Here is a 22,114-nt window from a genome sequence, read left to right on the forward strand (position 1 = left end):
CCTCTTGAAGGTGAAGCTACCTCTGATTTTGCAGGAAATATGTCCCTACTATATAGTCATTAGACATTTGCCGTGGAAATTAATTCACCATTCTTCCCACTCCAGCCTCTTGCCTTGCCTATCCCCCAAATTAGGAGTTTTTTTAGAATTCTTATTCTGAAATGTCTAAAATTCTTATTTTTAAATCTCATTCTTCAACAACTTGGAAGTTTAAGCATTTTTTTTAATGTTGTCAGGATGGTTTCCAAAAGAAAGTTGGCTCTGCAGACTGTTCCCTAGAGAGATCAGAGAATTTCACTTGATCACGTGTACTCAAAGTAGTCATCTGCATGTGAATTCCCTGGCTGGTGCTATTTTATGACTTAGAGATGAGGTTTCTGTATCAGAGGCTGACCATGTAACTGTTTGGTTGTCTCTCCAAGCCATCAAAAAGCAACAGCAATTGGATGTGAGTTTGTGAGCTGTAAGATCTTAACGGCTGATACAAAGTAATCTTACCTCTGTGGACGGTGGCCTCTGCTAGTTTTAGGATCAGAGAAAAGAGAAAATTACAGCAGAAGACTACATGCTGGTAATTTCCACTTCATAGCTCTGTCTTTTCTCATCTACCCTGCTCACCTTCCTCCTTCCAGATGCCTGTTTGCTACTGTGTGTTCTGTCTTCCTCTGTGCTTGTTTCTCTTGTTATCCTGAAGTCCTTTGTATGTGGCTTTGTAAAGGAAGGAATTCAACTGAGGCTTACAGATCAGGAATTTATTGACAGATCTTTTGCCTCCTTATTTTCTGGTAGAAGGAACCATCACGTTTGTCCTTGAATGTCTCTGGTATTGGGGTAGGTTTTGAGGGCTATGACAGCAGGAATTACTGGCATGTAATTTTCCCTTTCATCCATCAAATGAGCGTCAAATACTTCAGCAGTCAGTACCTGGCTTGATGCTGAGAAAGCATTTCACAGAGCCCAGCTGCCTTCTCCCTTTTCTTTATTATATAAAAGTTAGCTTTGCTGACAACTTTATTGCCTGAATGAAGGTGTGGTACATCAGTGATAGCTTTGAATCCTCTGCCTTCTCTATCCATTGAAGCTCTGGGAGAAGATCTCCCACTTCCTTGTGTGATTACTACTTTTATAATGAAGGGTGGTCGTATTTGCCAGACATTTTCTTAGTATTAATCAATTGTGATTACGGTGTTTGGAGTAAACCCTTGTGTCTACGTGAAATGGCATCTTTAATCTTTCTTAAAGTGAACCGTGCTTCCTTCACTCTGTTAGGTTCCACAGCCTGGATGATCCTGCTGTTACTGCAGACAGCTGAAAATAATAATGAGGCTGCATGTCAACATTTCTGTTTTAAAAATACATGCTGCAAGAAATTACCTGTGCCTAAAGAAGTTAAAAGAAAACCATTTAACTGAACTTATTTACATTAAGTACATTGAACATTATGCAACATGCTGCCCGTGTTCTTGGTAAATGATCTTAATTGCCTGTCTCATTGATTCGGTTGAAATAATAAAAGTGAAGATGGCCATTAGACACATGCATGTCTTTAACGTGCTTTGACTCAGATTGCCTCCCAAAGTGTTTGTTTCCACCTATAAAGTTTTTCTGGGCATTGCTTAACTCATAGAAACCTCAGAAAATCATTATAAGTTTTGAAGCAGACTTAAGACATAGGCTTTTTTGATTTATTTCATTATTATTTTGGCATTTCAGACCTGAGCTGTAGCCTGCTTGATCCTTCTAACCCAACATAAATATCACGCTGGCTCAGCATTGAGAGAGATTCAACCTCTCATTTTTTAAAACTACTTTCATCTCTTCTTTTATGGTTAAAGGGTCCCCATGCCAGTAAAAAGTAAGCCTTTAATTAATACCACATGGAGTGTTTTTTCCCCCAGTAACTGCTCAGTGAAGTCAGTCCTTGTATGATTTTCTGTTTTAACTTAACTATGGGGGAAGTGTTCAATGTAAAATTAACTAGAATCTCATGTATAATTGACTTTGGCAGGAAAAAAGAGATATGTAAAGGTAAGCTGCAAGATCTTGTGGTCGCTAATTACTAGTCCTTTTAAAGTGCACCAGTTTAGAAATCCTTATACTAAATTTAGCTTATAACTAAGAAATTAAATTTCCATCTCCACATGGTCTTCCTTAACACAGTTTCTTTTTTTATGCTCTGGCAAGGTGGATTAATATATGGAATTCTTAAATTTAAGTAGTTACCTCTTAACATTTAGAGATCAGACATAAATGAATACCAACATTTAGATGAAACATTTATTCAAGAGAGTAAGTACAGGTTTGGAGAATGTCAGTGTCTCAACTTTCTTCATGTCATTATCTGCTCATCTTGAGAGAGCAGTTAAAATGACATTATGAGGAGAGTTTTTGGGTCATGTGAGTTCAAATCTCGTGAGTTCAGGGTTTAGATGAAGCTTTGGTTTAGAAGAAACTTCAGTGAACTGGCTGAATTTCACATAATTTTGAGTTAGTAACCGCTTTGTCTTCAGTAAAAATGAGAAAGAAACTTTATGGCAACTTTTGCCTCAAGGTGAGGACTCACTGCAGAGTAGCCCTACTGAAACAAGAATACGCATTTCATAAGGAAGTAAAGTTGATATTGGAAGTTTGGTGGCAAAGCTGTAGCTGTGTATTTGAGGGCATCCTTACTGAAGGGCTCTGTTTCTCAAATTTTTAGCTGTACTGAATGTGCTGCTACTGTTTATTTGAAAGTTGGGGCAACGTGTACTTACTTGGAGCACAAGCTGATAAGTAACTTTTGATGTGCCTGCAAAGCATCTTTGGTTCCTTCAGGACTTAGCTCACTGAATCTCATCACCTTCAGGTTGAAACAGAGCCGAGGTGTGCAAGATCTATCCAGCAAATGTCAGAGCACCCAAAAAGTATTCTCATTGATGGTGACCTCTGGCAGTTGTTGCTGGAAGTTGACTGAGTATAGCAACCACATCTCAAAGCCACTTGTCATTTAAATATTATTTACTGTTTCTTGAATTGAGGTGAATTTCTGCTACAGATTCCCCCTGTGGAGTTTGAGTTAGAGGATAAACTTCATACTTTGCTGCCTAATATTTTAAAATGCTCTGGAGACAAACACATAAAGAGAGAGTGGATCTGTGTTCATGTGTTCGCTTAATGACTATTTCTGTGAAGACAGCTACATACAAGGTGACAAAACGTGATCTTGGAGAGTGAAACTGGCCTTTTTTTTAAGTGCTGATGGTCAGTATGTGGTGTTTCCTTTTCTAATGCTCCCTTTTTTATACTGCATCCTCCCATTCTGTAGGCCTCCATTTAGTGTAATGGATGCGATGGAGAACCAAGTCAAAGCTATACCTGAAAAACAGAGTGGTGAGAGGAAACAGTAGTTGAAATAGGTGGTGAAAGTGCTTAAAAACTCTGAATCAACTAACTACCCATCTGCTCGGTAACTTAAGCAGATGGTCATGAATATCTTGTTTGGCACTTCATTGAAAAGAAAATACGTACCCACTTCTCTTTCCTGATACTCAAAGCTATTGGTCTTCCTCAGCTGTGCACTCCTAGAACATCTATGTTGCTTTGTAACAACAAAAAAATTGTCAGTCAATGTGAACGTTTCTCAAGCACGGGGGATGGGTATTTTGCAAGAACTTTGACTGAAAATGCGGAAAAGTGGTTTATGAAGGTAGACATGGAACTGTGACATATTCACAGCTGACAAATGTAGACTATGTTGCAGACCTTCAATGAACGATGCACATAACTGAAGCACACATGCAGAGTTATACGTTAAAAAAAAAAAAAAAAGGCAATCTATAAGCTGCTTAAGCTACTATAAAAAATTATTGTTAGGGAGAGAGAAAGAGAAAGAAACATTGCTTTCATTTGCAAGTATTCAGGAGACTTCCTGTGCTGTGACAACTTAGGATTTTATAAGCATGCAGACAGAAAGAACTTGCTTTTGGCCCCCAGTGGATCTTTGCTGGCCTTAAGGTATTTTATGGAACATTAGGCTTCCTCATAGATGATATACATAGATGATCTACAATCTATCGTATTGTAACTGAACTGCTGGTAGTGTATATACTGGTGTTCTTCGATTGCTTTAAAAATTTGCCCCTTTTTCTTTTTCCTGAGGGTGCACTTTCCCTATAAACCCAACTGTTGTGTCTTGCAAATGCTTGTTTTGTCAGGCATGAGAGATCACTTATCTCCTTTGTATGCCTGATGACTAGTAAAGCTTTATATTTTGGAAAAGATATTTCCAGCAAATTTGTCAGGAAAATCATTTGCAGATTTGCACATATATTATTAAGCTTTATTCATGCAGATTTCTCAGTCCATAAACTGTTTGAATGGCTGTCCCAGAACAAAGGCAATGCCTTTAATATTGAGGCCCTTGATCTCTGTTGTGTACTGATTTTCAGTTTTGGCTTTCATTATGCTATTCCTTTTATTCTTCTGTTAGATGTTTTCAATTTTTTTTTTCATTTTAATTATTTTCCCTGGTATTTCATATTAATTTTTAGAAATTATTTTTATTTGACTAACTTTAAGTATTACATTATTGTCATGCTAACTTCTTCTCTTACATTATGCCTCAATATGATATTTTAAAATCACCAGCAGCAACCTCTTTCCATTGCATCATTGTTATCCTGTTATGCACAATAAATTTTTAATGGGTCTTGAAGGTACAGTCTTTTCTGACAAAAAATGTTATTTCATGATTTCTTTCTTTCCATTTTGAGGTAAACTAGTTGGAAGATGGGTATGCTGTTGGAGGTAAATACACAGTGACCACTACCTTTCCATGAACCTTCCTCCCTAGAACAAGGCGAAAATAAGCCAGTACCAGAAAGCTTTCTTGTGGTTAGTCAGTTTCTTAGTCCTGATTCTTTTTGCTATGGAATGATTAACACTACAGATCCACATTTAAAAATCTCCAGATTATTTCCATAATGTGGAAAAATTGCAATAGGTGGAAAATTTCTGACCCTGTGTCGTGGTTTACCTTGTAGCATTTGTGCTGCTTTTACCCAAAGCAGTGAAATTTGAATTTTCACCATGGTTACATATTGAATAAGGAGGGGAGAACACAGAGAAGGGGTAAGTCTTTCAGGACAACCTTGTACCAGACAGAGAAGATCTTATTTGTGAGGGTTAAAATAAGTCATTCCTATGAAGAGACAAGTACCTGAATCTAGTGACCACAGGTGTTTGGGAAATAATCTGAAAATGTAAATCTTTGAGACATGTTTGTCCAATAACAGCACTTCAGTCCCTGCACCTGGAAGCATTCTGAAGAGTAAGAGGGAAAGAAACCAGAAATAATTGGCATGTCCTTTCTTCTGAACACTGGTCTGATCACCCAGGCTTTGACTATCCACAGTTTGCGGAAGGCTCTGGGGAGAGAAGATGAGGAGACAGGACTCCAAGTGGGCAGTAGGAAGGTAAGGAGCAGGGGAGCTTCCTGCTTGCCTTTAAAGAAAGGCAGAAATCTGAGTGGAAAGCACCTCTGTCCTTATTTCAGACTAGGCTTCTGCTGCTGTCATACCAGCTCCTGCTCAGAGCCCTGGCCCTGTGTTAGCGCTGCACAGCACTGCACTTACATGCCGCTACTTACACTTTCCAAGCAGAGCCTCAAGACTCACCTGAAGCCCTCTTTTCCTTACAGGCGGATCGGAGTCTTTGCCTTTTCTTTTGCAGTTGAACTCCCTCCAAGGAGGGTCATCTTGAACAGCATTTTGTCATTGTTTCATGTCTAGCTGCAAACCTGTCACCTACCATGTTGACAGCTCGCTGGCCTCATTAAATGCATTCCAAGATTGATTTTCTTCACAATTTCTGTGCTAGGTGTCTCTTTAGTCCTGTAGGTATCATGTTAGAACAGATCGATTCCACTGTACTGTGTAGGATAAAATAACCAGGGAATAGAAAGCCCCTCTTCCATCACTGTAAGCAGTTTGGTCACATGTGTTGGCCTTTCCCCCTTAATGTTCTGATAGGACTTTAATAGCTGAGGTAGTGTTTCTTCAACATAATTTAAGGCAGTTTTAGTTTTGTTCTGCATTTCTGTTTCCTGTTTCCTCCTCAAGCTGCAGCCCCCCCGTCACCCAGCAAACTCCTCTCTCTTGTTCTCTCTGTGTCTCCCTGAAGTTGTGTTTGAGTCTCCTTTTGAAATCTGGTGTCAGAGGCTTTGTACTAAAGGGAAAAGGTGGGAATGTTTTGGAAATCCTTTTGGATCAATAAATTTAGCTTTATAGGTCAAAAGTCTTCTTAATTCTCACTAAAATGCAGGTTTCCATGTTTGGAGGCATACTAGGTAATCCCGTTGCGTCCCAGTGTGATGGTCTGCCATAAATTTCAAGGAAGACTTCAGCTATGGTAACTTGAATGAGCGATCATGAATGTAAAATGCTCCTTTTCAGCTCTTCAGGAGATAACCAAAGAAACAGAAAACCAAAATGTAGCCTGTCCTTTTTATATCTTTTGCATTATTATAGCCTCACTTTGTTTCCTACATGCTGATTTTCTTAATTCCAGGTGCTGTATTTAAAGTATTAATCTGTGATGAATGAGGGCCCTTTTAATAACTCAATTCCAGGCAGTAACCATCCACTCCCACAGCCAATTGTGATATCCAAACTTGAATCTGGGGACAGGTCCATACCTCTGTGTGTTCTTACCTATATATATTATTTACCATACATCTGATGAAACTGTGGCTGTGTTACTGACTAATAGAGAATGTGGGTGAGGTATAACCAAAGCATCTACAATCCTTTACACCTCAGGAGTTTTCCCCTGAGTAGGACTGTCATAATAATTGTTTCCCTACACCATTTTTTTTCCCCATAAAAAAAGGGCAGTTACTATCTACATATGCCTGAGAAAATTTGGAAATGAACAATAATGTGAACAAGACATTACTTTTCCCTTCACAAACCTTACCTCATGCAGCCAGCTGAGAACACTAAGAGTGTGTTGGGTAATTTGCTTTCCTGCATCCGGTGTTTTTAATTGCCTGAATATACAATTGGCTCAAGGTGCATTTCTTGTGCTCTAATGAATTTTAACATAAAGGTTTATTTCTAGATGGATCAGCACTGGAAGAGCTTTTCAACTGTCTTAAAGTATAATTTAAATCAGCACATTGATACCAAAACCTTGCCACCCAAGAAATTAAACATGGAATATATTATGTAATTGTGTGGTTATTTTATCTGAGGTCATCAGGGTGGCTTTTGAAAAAAATGCAGCATTCCCTAGAGTTTCTGTTTATTGTGGCACTAGGTTGACATTAATTCGGGAACAGTGGTGATTTAGATAAAGTTTGAGATATGTCATTTTGGGGTGAGTAAAGCTTATTTAAGCCTTCCATGATTTTTAACTCACTCTTTGCATTTATTTCTGATTTGAAAACACAAGTAAATGAAGCTCTTCTTTCCTGACACAGTCTTTTGGATTAGAGACATCTATATCAATGCAATATGAGGAGCTTTTAAGGCATGTAATTTCTCAGCTGAAAAAGTCCCATCTAGTCGCACTGTCGAAGTGATTGCAGCCCAGTTCACAGTGTATACGTAAACATTTAATTAATGTTGCTGCCAGAGGAAATATTCGGCAGTTTTGACATAAGTCTGCAGTCCGTATTTATAGAAGGAATAGAAACAAATCAGTATGTTGGACATTATTTGGGTTTGCCTCTGATGTAGCTGTGACTTTGACTATGTCATTTAACTTCTACATGCAGCTATTGTCCTGCTTGTAAAGAGGAATAATTATGGTTTCCTTCAAGTGGAAGTTACAAAGTTTGTAAAGCATACAAGTTCTTGAGGAGAAAGGATTTCTATACCAGAGCTATGAAAGGCAGCGTGGCATCTGCTGTGACACTGCTATGGGCTCTGTTTATTTTCCTGTCCCACACTGACCTGCTGTGTGAACTTGGCACTGAGGGCCAAGTGACTTAAACTTCACTAAATAAAGCAGTAGTAATTGTGTTTACCCATCTCTGTCAAAAGTTTTGTCCCTCCATATGCAATGAACTCGACAACTTGTAGCATGCATGTGTTTTTGTTATTGAAGACTATGCCATTTTGCCTCTTTTCCCACCCCTTGTAACTGAACAAATAGTCATAATCAGAATCGCAGTCTGCACCTACAGATACATTTTCATTCATTTAGTAGTCCTTAATTTCAGTCAGTTTCATTGCAGCAAAAAACCTCAGGTCAGAATCTCTTCCCTGTACCAGTTCAAGATTGTAGGAGGTCATGGTGGCTTACATTCAGACCAGAGGGTCTGATTTTAGTCAACTGTCATATTTATTAGTCAGCTGCCTCTGATAACTGTGCATCATTTCTGTATTGTTGTTAATGTGTATTTGTCTGCGACACTACTGCATATGCTGTATTTCAGGAAAAGCAGAGATTTCTGACAGATGTCCTACATGAAGTGATGCTGCTGGATGGTTTGGCCAGTTCACATCCAGTATCCCAGGAGGTGCAGCAAGCCACAGACATTGACAGGGTGTTTGACTGGATTGCCTATAAAAAGGTGAGATGAATTAAACCTATGTATATATATGTATATATAGATATGTCAGTAACTATTAGAAGGTTGTCTGTAAACCAAATACCATTGTAAAAATATGTACACTTACAATGCCTTTCCCACTTACTAGTTGGAAAACTTGTAATTTTTGTGGAATATATTTAGAATATACTATAGCAATTTTAGCCAATTACATTCAACATATCCAGTGTTATTAAATGTTATAAATAAACTTGGAAGGCTGTCAGAATCCAGCCAAGAAGATTTGGGGGTTTTTATTACTGTTTATTGTGTGGCAGTGTCTGAATTGTGTTAGATGCTTTAAAAAGCAGAAGGATGTGTAGTCTTTGTCCTATTGAAACTCCCTGGAAAACTTGTCAAGTGCTGAAGTTAAATATAAAGTGTTTTCTGTTTTTATTGTGCCTGAGATTTTTTCTGTCAGCTAATTAAAACTCTGAAGTCATTGCTGAACAGTGAGAGTGGAGGAACTGCCTTCTGGGGTGGTGAAGGAATATGTATTAAATTCAGGGAATTTCAAATTGCATTTCAATGCATAGAGAGCCTTTTGGCCAGCTTTGATGCTGAATAGCATCTGTGCCAGAGTGAGAAGGCTGTGCACTTCCACCTTCTCCATCATATGACTAGTCTTGCTGTTAGCGTATGACCCAAAAGCTAGTGTTTTCCATTGTACCACATGATTATTCTCTGCTACGTGGTATGACATGTAATATTGTGCCTTACTGTCATGACCCAATGCTCTTGATATGTGATGCAAAGGCTGCTGCCTGCAGCCTTCTGCTGTGAAGACTGTACTGGAGCTCTCTGCTGACCATGCAGTTTTCGACTATCACCTTTGCATTTGATATTTTTTTTTTCTGGATCATTAGCTGCCTAACATCAGGCTGTAACAAGACAGCAGCAGCGTAGCACTGACTGGCCTACCAAGCCTCCAGTTTATCCAGTGCTCATTCTGGGCTAAAAAAGATGTGTGTCCTCTCTTACAGTCATCAGCAGTAACTTCGACTTCATCCTCTTCCATGAAAGAATCTTATGCCTTTAAGGATGGGCAAATGAGAGGGTGTGTGTATATGTCCATGTAATAGGTATAGGATGTAATATGCAAACACAAAATACTTAGGAAATTATTTTAAAATGCTGGAGTTGCTCAAGAGCCCAAGGAACGTTTTCAGAAATCCCTTAGCTGGCTTTGAAAACATCACTCTTGGTCAATTAAGCTGTATTAGCCAGCAGCTTTGAGCATACTGAAATATTCTCGTTGTTTAAGTGTTTCAGTCATGTTTACTGGTGATAGCTGAACCTTGGTAGGTTCAGAGGCTTATCTCACGTCAGTATCTTAATATTTCAAGCTAATTATTTTTTCTAATTAATAGGATAATAATAATAATTACATCACACAGGAAACTGTAATCCTTAACACTCTTTGTTTTATGTACACTTAGCAAACATTTGATTTGTAATTGAAAAATAATTTTCATTTACATTGAAATGACAGATAGGACAGTAGTATGCCCCTATATTCTGTTAGCTATTTTATGCAGGCTAATAGGATCACTCTGTTTTCTGTGCAGATTAGAGTACAATCTCTGTCTTGGATCTGTCCATTTAAAGGTTGCTTTTTCAGTGTAACGGTGGCCATGCTCAGTGGATAGGGCAGCATCTCCACTCAGCTTCTGTGCTGGCCACCTCTCCTGAACCCTAGGTGATGCTGAGCGTGCTCATACCAGGGCCTGATCCTGTAAATTTTGAAGCCAGTTACCAGATCTAGCAAACTATTTTGACGAATGGCAATGGAAGAACTTACTTACACACCTTCATAGATGAGGAGATTAAAAGACCCGCTGTTTCACCCATGAAGTCTTTACTTTCCTGCCTGTTTGTCTGCTACTCTCTGTAGCCACTCATCCTTTTGTTTTAGATACAAGCAATATCTAATAAGAAGAAACTTTTCCCACTGACTTTGTAGTTGCTTTTTTCACTGTTTCTGTACCTTTGTCCAGACACCTGACACTGCTTCCTTCTGAGGATAAATTAGAGCAAATTTAACATGTTGTAGATCTTATGCTGTTTCATTCCTATGTAACCTTGTATGCATGGTCAGTTTGCACTTAAAATCAACTAGGGAAACAAGCTCATTTATTAGATAGCTAGAACATTTGTCTATCCTTCTAGCCTTCTAGTGTCTGCCTATATAAATACTGTGATGAGTGGTATGTCAATAAAATCCAAACTGTAAAATTATACTGAAGGCTTTTACCTGGTCAGCTGTGTGCTCAAGTATTTTCAGGTGCTTCAAAGCCCTCACACAATGAGCCCTGCTGGAGGGATATTGTTGCTGGTATTTCTGGGATGACTTTTTAGTTTTTTGCTGACTGATTTTTTAAATTGCAGTTAAGTAATTTAAAATTAAATTTAAAATTAAAATTAAGTAATTACTCGGATTTTTTTCTGTTGACTCTAGTAAACATTGGATCAGGACCATTAGTGAGGACTTTTCTACTGTCTTAAATAAGATGTTCATTTTTAAACAGTCTAACACTATTCCCAGTATCTTTTCCTTACATGTTGGTATAGTTTGGTTTTTTTCCATTCTCTTTTAATTATTTTTTTAAATGTCCGTTTTGTATCTCTGGGACCTTGGATTGTCTATGTATTCTCTTTTCTCCTTTCATGATTTTCTACATGATATTGAAATGATGAAACTTTGTACCATCTAATTTTTGTTCAATGAAATGACAGTCATAGAATGTCATTGTCATTTCATTGTCTTTTCTGTCATCAATATGACATAAATCAATTAGACACCATTAAAGTGCCCATCTCTGCTAGACACTCAGGTGTCATTTTAGAGATGTACCTCTTTATCTTGCTCTGCACTTTAGAGATGACCATTGAAACTGTGCTGTTTAAATGCCTTGGAGCTGAATATATTTTTTATTTCCATTTTCTTGTCCTGGGTGATTGTGCACGTTAAAAAATCTCATGACATAAACCCCTGAAGAATGGCATTCAGGTAATCCCACAAGCAGAGTGAAAGAGGCGCTACAGCCTGGCAGCACACAATTTTTTTCCAGTTACGCTCTTAAGGGTAATGTTTGCCTCTTTCAAAAGCCTCATACTAGTCATTCTTCAGACAGAAGCATGCCATCCTCCACTAGGGCCACAAATATGTAGAGAAAATTAAGAAGTCGTGATAGTTCATTAATAAACCAAACTGGTAGATGATTCAAGGCTCTCGAGTTGCATCAGGGTGGATATATCTTCCTAGTGCAGCTGGAAGTGAGATAGTGTCCTCCCACAATGATGGGAAAAGTGGTTATATCGCAAGTGCAGTAGGAAGTATAAGCTGTTGAACACAAGAGTGGATCTGAGAATTGTTAAATCAAAGCAAAAAGTGTGGCAGCGTTTCCACACCAGAAATCACTGACAGCAGGAATCATAGCCCTGGAGAGCTGCATCAACAGAGGAGGAGAGAGCGCAGCAAGAATAACATGAGGAGCAACAGTCAGCAAGGAATGTCTGACTGTAATAAAATGGAGAAACAAGACAGCTGCATTTCAGAGGGAGCAGCCAGACCCAGAGCGGTGGCATGAGGGAGACAGATCCCAGACAGAACTAAAGGAGTCACTGCCCTAGGTGAGCAGTCACAGCCAGATATGAGAAAGGATGAAAAGGCACCAAGGGCACTGTAGAGAGCCAGATAATATCTGAAGTCATTTCAGTCAGCCTGCTGCATGCTTTGAAGCATGCTGGTTGAAGATTCTGGCAGCAAACAGAGCAGGCAAGACCAGTATGACGGAGCGTAGCTATAAAAGTACCCCCAATAGGATATGTTTTGGCAAGTGACAAACACTGATCAGGATGAGGAAGAAGATGGCTGGAATATGGAAGAATATTCCTTTTTTTGTTCTGCCTGTAAGCAGAATTAACCTCAGCAATGAGATCAGTTACTGAGCCTGGCTTTGTAATGCAAACAATTCATTATTCCCTAAACCTTTGTATGTATGATTTCCTGTTCCTTTTTATCTTTTTGCCACTTCTTTAAAAATGCTTTTTCCTGCTTTCTGAGTCAAGTGATGGAAGAAAGATGTATTTCTAATAGTAATAAAAGGAGACCATGCTCCCTGCCTCCCCTCAAAGGCAATGTTCTATGTTAGGAAATCTGTTCAGCTAAAGATTTGCACAAAGAGAACTGCTCAGCTTCATGTATGTTGCAATAACAGTTCTGGCAAAGAAAAAAATTAAGAAATTGAAAGCAGTGGCTTGCTCTCCCTTTTGAGTGTAATTGTCTTTGAAAATTTACAGCACAACATGTTCTGCAAGAATATGGAAGAACAGGAGAGCTAACTGCAGTCACTGGAAAGGCTCTCTAAAAACTTTGTGCTTCTTACTTCTGTTTCTTTAGGCACTGAGAAGGATATTGACGCTATCATATGAAAACCAAACCAAACCCCAAAACATGTATTCTGCCTAGTAAACCCAGGATGAATATCAGTGCGATGTCCACTCAGTTCATGAGTGCAATGAAATTGTGACAATGTGCGTCTGTGAAATGACCAAAGGAAAGTGAGAGCAGCCCATTAAAAGTGAAAGACATACTAGAGAAATACTTATAAATGGTAAAATATAGTAAAATAGGTTTTATTTTTAAGTATTCGCTGAACTAAATCAATAAGATAAGATGGTATCCAGCTAGTTAAAAGTCTTACAATATAATACAGTTTGCTTTACAACCCACTCCCTTACTGCAGTGTAGAGGGAGAGCTTTTTGTTCTCCCTGACTCGATTAGCTGTGATGTTGCCTGTGCATACCATTAAGTCCTGGGTGCCCTTTTGCCTGTTGCTGGTTTCTGTTCCATGATTTACGAGTGCAGCAGGTCAGTGCCCAGATTGCAGAAGATGCTTTCAGGAGCCATTTGTTTGTAATGCATTTTAACAGAGGAAGTATCTTGTAATGAAAAGAATTGCTTTCTGTATAGATAAAAAGGTTGTAGGTTGATACTGCTTCCAATGTGAAAGCTGTTGAAACTCAAAGTCTGTGTGAATCCTTTAAGTCCAAGTTCAGAGCAGCCCCAAGAACGCCTGACTTAAAGTATGGAGGCTGTTCCACTTCAGCCCCTGGGTACTAGCGCATAAAACTAGGCAGGTGCTTCAGGATGCTTCAAACACCTCTCTTAAGGCATCTGAGCACCTTCCTGACTCAAAAAACTCCTGTCATTAACCTCTTAATCTGTTTAGCGTATGCTGTGATAGTATTTTCTGAAGAAGAAACGTGGGAACCACTGTGTATGATATATAAACAGCAACACACCTACAGTGCTTCAGAAGCATTATGTTTCCCACACTGGGGAGAACTGTATGAGTTTGACTGGAAGTGATAAAAATGAAGCACAAATATTAATAAAAGCATTTGATTTTAAAATAGAGCTTGTTAGACTAGATTACTTAGTCAAGATAGAGCATTTGGGAAGATGCAACCTGTTGTGGTATGACTGTCTTCTGCCTGTTCCCTGCCAAAAGGCAGCTGCAAATGGCAGCTCACAAGGGCTGGAGGAGGCGATCAAAGAAGAAATGGCAACGGTGGCTCCAGACACGGTGTCCTGTCGGCATTTCTCCCTGACAGGAAGTAGAAGGAACAGAACACTGCATCTGTGCCTGATGTTTCCATGGCTTAAAATAAAGTGTTCATAAGTGTGTGCATGGAGTTACCAGCCAGTGCACCAGTTGCTGAAATGCACTTGCCTTTTCTGCTTCTCTGGCTATACTTTGTGATATTTTTTTTTTATACTTTGTCATTTTTAGCAAAGGGCAGAGCAGAAAGTAACTTTGTAAGCCTTTACAGGTAGTTTCTGTATTCTGCCAGAAGGAGTCCAAAAACCAGTGATGCCCGAGTAAAGGCAAGGAATGCGTTTTGCTGGCAGACATCCTCGTTCAGATCAGTGAAACAAGAGCAACGATTTCAATTGTTAGAGCAACTCAGAATAAATTGTAAGAATTCAAAAATAAACTGGAGGTAGTGAAATAGAGCTAAAGGAAACCACCTGACATAAAAATATGATCAATGTTTTGATCAAAATGTGGTCCTGCAGGCCCTCTATTCAGGAGGGAACTGTCTGGAACAACCTCTGCCATACTGTTTTCTTGTTGTTGGCTTTTTTTAAAGGTATGTTTAAGTACTGGATAATTTCTGAAGCTTAATAGAGGTATTAAAAGAGAGAAAGTAGAGTAGCGTGTTTAATTAAAGTTAGTTGCAAATCCGTCTTAGGCAAATGGTTTGAGATTCTTATGTGGTATTTAGTGAACTAAAAGTAATCTTAATTTGCATGCTTCATGGAAACAAACCTGGTCAATGGAGAATCACCATGAATTCTGAGTTTTATTTTACTTAATTTGCTTTTGGATTCTCGGTGGAGCTGGTTGGTAAAATGGTGATGCATCTCCTCTTTGAAGTGAAGTAACTGTGACCATGTAAAGACTTCGGCAAATGTTCATCATAAAAAGGATAATCTTTGTTTGTTACTCCTAATGGAAAACAGATTTGTGGAGCCCATTTTATTATTGCAAGAGATTCTTAATACAGTGGTTTTTAAGATGCACTAGTTTATTTGCTACTTAAATTCTGATGATGGCCTGTCTGTGTAAATAATGCCATCAACCTCTCGTGTTTGTCCATCCTTGAAGATTTCCTCGTACGAGTAGTTAATGAAAACATATAATGTGCTTTTGTCCTTGTCAGTGGTGTCAGAACATGTAAGAGAGATTTTGGTGGTAAGGCTAAATAAAACTCCTGTTGTAAATGGAGTCCCAATAGCATTTTGTGTAGGTGACATAGTGTTTTATTGTTCAAGGAAAATAATGTGACAATATTCACCTGAAGAACATGATTACTTATGGTCATTTACCCCTGAATTTTGTTCTTTGTGTCATGTTCCTAAAATTTGCAACAGAATTTATGTCTAAGATAAACATTTCACCAAAGCTCATCTTACCATCTCACCATTTTGGTATTATCCAGCCCTAGGACAGCTGTGTGTGTTAGAATAGAAAATGATTATGATTTCCCAGTGAAAAGCTCTCCTTGAATGTAATGTTGCTTTTTCAGTGATGTTTTAGCATCAGATAAATGGCCTTTCCATCTATAAGAACAACATAAGATGCCTTTATGCATCTTTGACGATTTAGCACACTACATTACATGTTTATAGGTATATCTGCTGATTTTAAAAAATATTGGCTCATCCACACTGTAAATAAAATTTTTAACATCTTGTAAGTTTAATTTATTTATTAAAATATATCCTGGTTTTATTGCGGAGTATCAACAGCACATTAACTTGTGGGTGTGCAGAGCTTGATAAGCAAATATCAATTGGAAATTCTGTACTATTTAAAAAGTAAAGAAGATAAATTAAATGTGGGGGTTTTTCCTAGTCTGTACTGTTAAAATCAAGTAGGGATAGTTTTTCTGGGTCTTTGTAATGAATGTAGTCCCTTACTTTTTAACAATTTATTACCAGGTGCAGGGAAGCCAATCAGACTCAAATTCAGCTGAGTACATAGTTACTTGCTTAATTTTATGTGTGTAAGCTGTGGAATTAAAGTGGGCTGCTTACATGCTTAAGGTACTTAAGTGTGTCACTAAATGATGGCCTGAACGAAGACCTTCAGGATTAGGCTGATACTGTCACGTTTTGTACTAGTGCACTGCGTAGTCTGCATATATCTATCTCCTTACTTACTTCTTACAGCTTTTACATGGGTTTTCCAAAGGGAAAGCCTCTAGGAATGATTTGAACATCTTACATTTCTGCCACAGGGAGGAAATCATAGCCACATGTTTACTCATTTAAACAAATACGTTCTGTTATCCTAATCAAATAAGGAAGTATTCACAGTCATCAAATTCACATGCATTAAGCTTCATTTTTCTTATAGTATTTGGAGGTGCCATTGGAGAATACAGAAAATAGCTAAGCTGGTGTATTACAGTGCTCAGTTTCTGAAAATGAAAGGGGGATTTAGCGCTGGGTGACTCATGATACAGTCTAATTAATTTCCTGAAAAGAATTTCTCGGTGAGTACTTCTGCAGTTCCCAGAGATGAGATATTTTGGATAGAGGCAGCTGAAGAATTCCAGAGAAGGCTTTGCAATTATCTCTGCTCTTACAGCTCGATAGAAGGACTTTAGCAGAAGTCTCTCAGGAGCCTGCCGCAGTACTGTGCTGTAACTGATGGCATGAACGAGACACTCTTGTTCCACAACTGTCAGGGTAAGGCTGCATACCTTGAAAGATAGTTCAGATGACAGAAGTAGGAAGGTAAAATACATTTCAGCGTGACCTTCTGAGTAGGAGCTGAGGAATGGTTGGACTTCTCCCCTTGGGGAAAAAGGAAAAAAGCAAGAGTGTACAGTGACTGTGTTTGCTTAAGGAAGTGCGGTGTAAATGCAACACCTGGATTTGAAAGTGCTTACCCAGCTTTCAGTTGTTCTTACAGGGGAGCTAAGAGATGTCCATTAATTTGCATAATGCCACACCAGTCACTCGGCAGATATTACAGCCAGGCTTCCCTCATGTCTTGGTCCTCCTCTTTAATGTGCTGAGCGTTACAATTCAGTTAATTCAGTGCACTACACGTAGTGTAACACAGCAGCTCAGTTGACCAAATTTATAAGTAATTTATTTACACATTTATATGCTATTCTGTGTGTGACTTGGTCAAAACACATTTTTTGTGTTAAATTTCTCCAGGATTTGACGGATTTAATTTTGGGGTTTAATTTTATGTAAGAGTTCTTTTTAAAGAGTCACATTTTTGCTGCATGTTTGATGTACATTGTTCTTTCACGTTGATTCATGCTGTGTTTTTCCCAATAAGCTAAATTTCATGGGGCATCCAGCTGTGGTTGCTTAGTACCAACAAAGAATGATTGTTTTGGAAAACGTGACTTGGATATTACTTGTTGGCTAGTGTTCACATTACAAAAATAATGTGCAAATATGCATTCTTTGTATAAGTGCCTGGTAAGATGCTCTTCTAATATTGGAAATGAACTTAGAATCACAGAATTATCTAAGATTTTGAGAAATAAATAATAATGTATGAATTCAGGAACTTTGAACTGAAATGAAAATATACTCATTTACTTAACCCATTTGATTATGGATATGCTTAGGCTTCTGTTTGACAGAATACTGTAAAAATATGTTCAACATTTTAAAGAAAAATACCCAACCTCTTTACTGCTTTTGTTACATTTGCAGTTCTGAAAATATCTTTCTTCAGCACGTTTCATGAAGAATAGGTACATTTCAGCCATTATTCAAAACATATTAGCCAAAATTTGGAAGTTTTTGTGTGATCTTAAGTGATCCTGCTAAGGTACTTCATGCCTGACTTGAATGTATATAGCAGGTATGGCTCTGGCTTTCTGGGTGAGGGGCCATGTCATGGCCAAAGCATAAAAGGGGGACTCAGATTTTCAATAATATAGCAAAGTGCAATGGATTATTTGTATTGGACTTCCCTGCTGAAGAATGGGTTCATTCCCATGCTCAGTTTATTCTTTGTAATGGGTAGGTTGCAGGAACTACCAATTTGAGGTAGGTGTATGGAAACACTAACTAAAAAAGCTGAATTAGCTGTTAGGAAGTTTGCAGAGCTGGGTGGTATCCGTCTGCACCTTCTGAAGGTGGAGCTGCAGGACTTCTGGCAATGGGACGTAGGCCATCCTTACAGACAGCCACTGTGCCAGAGAATTGCTGGAGTAACGTACAGAAGGGGCTCCAGAGGAAGTCCTGGGAGCTGCAGGCGGGTGAGTTTGATTGACTTCCTTCTCCAGTGAGGTGGGGACTCTAGGATATAAAGAGTGAAATAACTGAGCATGTGGATAAGTACATTGGCCTTGCCTGGGCATAACTGCTGCAAAGGGAGATTCTGTCTCACTAACCAGCTGGAGTTCCTGGGGGGAGTCAGTAGACACTGGATTTTAAAAAAATTTTGACAAGGCACCTCACCTATAGCTCAGGGTAAATAGTTTAAGGAGGGAACTGTTTAACTCGTGTGTAATGTGACTGATCAAAAAAAAGAATACTAGTATACATCAGGTATGTATTAGTAGCCATCAAACTTTGTATATTGATTCTCATCTTAAATCAGGAGCTCTTTATGAAAGTATGTGAGTGCCTGTATGTGGTCTGAGCCTTGTTTTAATCAAATAAGATAGTGATTATAAGAAATTATTATTGACAATAATAGCTCTAACAATAATATGAATGAAATCTAGTTATTGAGGTAATTGAGATAGAGGACAGAGTACCTCACATCTCCCTCAAGTAGAGAGAAAGTAACCCTAATCTTGAATCGCAGCGGTACCAGCATACACAAAAAAACCTGTAGGCCTCCTGTCTGTGGCCTGTTGTATTTGAAAAACAAATGGTGCTATTACATATTAATTAAGACTGATTTTGAAATAACTACTGTACGATAGAAGAATGTTAATTAATCACCTATATTAATTGTTGGTTTGTTTTTTTTTTTTTTAAATGAGAGAAGGAGAAACAAAATGGATGGTTGGAGGTTTGCGGAAAATTGACATAATTAACGTTTTTGTTTTAGAAATTTGGTCATGTAATTTTTGTTGGTAGTCCAATGCTCCTCTTAGCACCTCACACCCCGCTTACACCTTGGGTACCGCATTGGTGATTTTAGTTTTTATGTCATAAAAGGGATCATTCTGAACTAAATAAAAATAAACAGCTTTCATTGCTAAACAGGGGTGACCAGGTGGACATTCAGTGAAGAAGAGATATATTGAGGTCTGTGTAATTACCTTTGCTGATGTTTGGTGTTACATGAGATAAATGGATAGGTGAGCCTGCAAGATGCTATCTCAGGCTTTGCAAAGTCAGGGAGGTGTTTTTGCACTGTTTACTTTTTTCACGTTTTCTAAGGTTGCTCCGTCAGTTGCAGGATAAAACAGCTTCAGAGGGATTCATGTCACCTCACTTGCAGGAGTCTAACACAGTGAACGTCCCAACTGACTAGTCCTCTAACGTCCCTGTATCATCAGTGAGGATAAACAGGCACTTTTAGGGTGAAATTAATCTGTCCTATTTTAGATGCATGTCTTTGGATGAGATGAATCAGGATGAGCTGAAGTGCTTGCTTCTCTCTCCATGCTTTTAAAGAGTCTAGGCAGCTGGCTCAGCTGTATGCAACTGAGTGTGCATCACATAGCTACAGTGTAGGCATCTGCATTCACTCTGATGAACCTCAATCCTACGGTTAAAACAAGAACAACAAAACACACAAAAGCAGAACCAAAAAGAAGTTGATGTTCTAGTAAAAAATGACAAGTTATGGTGGGAAGGAGGGTGGAAGAGCTATGCTTTTTCTGGCTCAGCCTTTTATGGGCTCTTTTCCTCCCCCCCCTCCAAGACATTTACAAAATGATATATTTCACCCTCACAAGAGTCAGCTGTAGTTCATGGTTTCTGTTTTGTGTTGGTGACATTTCTCTCTCATGAGCACTTTCTAGATTACTGGCATAATTTTTGGTCCTTAAAAGAATAATGCTGAATGAGTTTCTAGCTCATTTGTATCTCTTCACACACAGCCCCTTGCGCTTGCCTCCTTGCTTCTGCATAATCCTGTGTGCTGGTTATACTGACTTCTATATTGTTCCCTTCACTGCAATTGTTTCACCAGTTCATTATTTCAAAGTGCTTTTCTTCACTGTCTCCTAGGTACAGAATATCCACCTTCAGCTAGCAAGCACTCTACCCTCTCTTCAGGGCCCTCTTTCGAATACCTACCCTTGCTGGTTTTCTTATATGAAAGTATGACATGAAGAACAAAGTGAGATACAATATATGTTATTCGACTGCATATATGGAAAAGGATGGTGTCACACCAGTTTTGTATCTCCACAATTCAGAAATTCTTGGGAACAAGGTACTAGTACGGACATTTTGTAACAGAGTGGGGAATCAGAGTATGGCCTTTTTGGATAGCGCAGTTGAATTCATCTCACCTCGCTTTAGGTGCCTGCAGTGCAGATATGTGCATATGAGCTGCTCACCCCAAGCTACTTTTGGAGTGGATTATGAGAGAGGGGTGCTTTTAGGGTACAATTCTCCCAGTCTGTTTAGAGGTCTACTTTAAGATGAGATAAAGTGAACTGAACCCAGAAGTGACTGGTGCAGTCCATTGACTATAAGGGAAGCCTAAACAACTGATGTAAGTTTAGACACAGATACCTGCATTGAGTCAGATGCATGTCCTCCTGCGTGGCTGTATAACCAGTACTGTGTGGTGTGCAGTAGTCATATTTTTGTGGGTTCATACATAAGACTTGCTTTATTTTCCTGTTAAAGAAAATTCCACCTGAAACTTTCTTTTGTATAAGGAATGATTACAGGATGCAAGTTGCAAGTGAAAAGATTAATATAAGAATTCAGTTATAATAAAATTGGGTCGGAGAATTAAATTAACTTACAGTAACTGTGACTTGTAGTGATGCCACAGGATCAGAAAATGTAGGAGTGGGTCTTTAGAAATTAGTTTCATTTAATCTGAGATCAAGGTTGCAATCATATTATTTTATGTTGGCATGTAGATACTTAGACTGAATGCCTTAACTGGGACTCTGCATTTTGTAGATTTCAAAGACAAGTTCAGCTCACATGTATAGGAATTTTGCTCCTAATTTCACTTACGGATGGTCTTTACCGTGGTGTGAGTGTGCAATCAAGTTTCTTCAGGAAAAGAAAGAGCATAAACTTACAGCACTTCAGCCAGCGTTGGCTAATTGCCTATGAGCATGCCTATTCCCAAGAGCACTTCGCAGAAAAGGACTGTGTATGATTGAATGTCCAGAGCTGCTGACATGTTCTGCCTTCCTTTCCTGTAGCAGCGGAGTCGCAGCGCTGAGGCTGAGGAAGCTTTGACTGTGTCATCATAGGTTATATAAGGAGCATACTGGGTGATCTCTGGCAAATGAGTTCATCAAGATGTGCCTCAGTTTTCCTTTAATTTTCAGGATATTGGTATCAGTGTCTTATGAAGCACTTACGAGATCTGCTAATGAACAGTGCTTCACCAGAACCAGGTAGTGCCGTTAATCATTGACTGGATATCTGCTGTTTTTGTCTGAGTAGACTGTCATTAAGATGGGGTACAGTGGCTTAAGGTGAGTCAGATTTTACACTGGCAGGAACATAGGTACCTTTTTTGAATAGGAAATAATTGCTTTCCACTAGACCTGTTAAACCAATGTGTTCTACCTCTTGACAAGGTACTAAGTCATCCAGTGCCTGGAGGAAAGTACTTAAATCATCAATAAATAGCCATTCTGCCCTGTCAGAGAGCCAGGTTCACTTCTCAAGACTCTATATGTCATTCCTTGGTTGGACAAATGTTGGCAGAGCAGAAGTGGCCCCAAGATTGGAGTGAGGAGCAGATCAGTTGCATGCCAGAGTGTTCAGGGAAGGATGCTGACAGGTTCCAAAGGGTGTATTCTGCAGCAGGATGAATTTGTTG

The 22,114-nt window shown here is 38.8% G+C and overlaps 1 protein-coding gene across 1 annotated transcript in view; it reads left to right on the plus strand.

Annotated features, from left to right (window-relative positions):
* The window catches only part of TRHDE (thyrotropin releasing hormone degrading enzyme), a 214,264-nt gene that overhangs the window by 91,204 nt on the left and 100,946 nt on the right, over positions 1-22,114 (plus strand). Inside the window, exon 6 of the mRNA XM_027812500.2 lies at positions 8,420-8,557. Coding sequence (XP_027668301.2) covers positions 8,420-8,557 — 138 coding nt within the window. The remainder of the gene's footprint in view (positions 1-8,419; positions 8,558-22,114) is intronic.

Source organism: Falco cherrug, chromosome 5, assembly GCF_023634085.1.
Source record: "Falco cherrug isolate bFalChe1 chromosome 5, bFalChe1.pri, whole genome shotgun sequence".
In the NCBI taxonomy this organism is placed as follows: Eukaryota; Metazoa; Chordata; class Aves; order Falconiformes; family Falconidae; genus Falco; species Falco cherrug.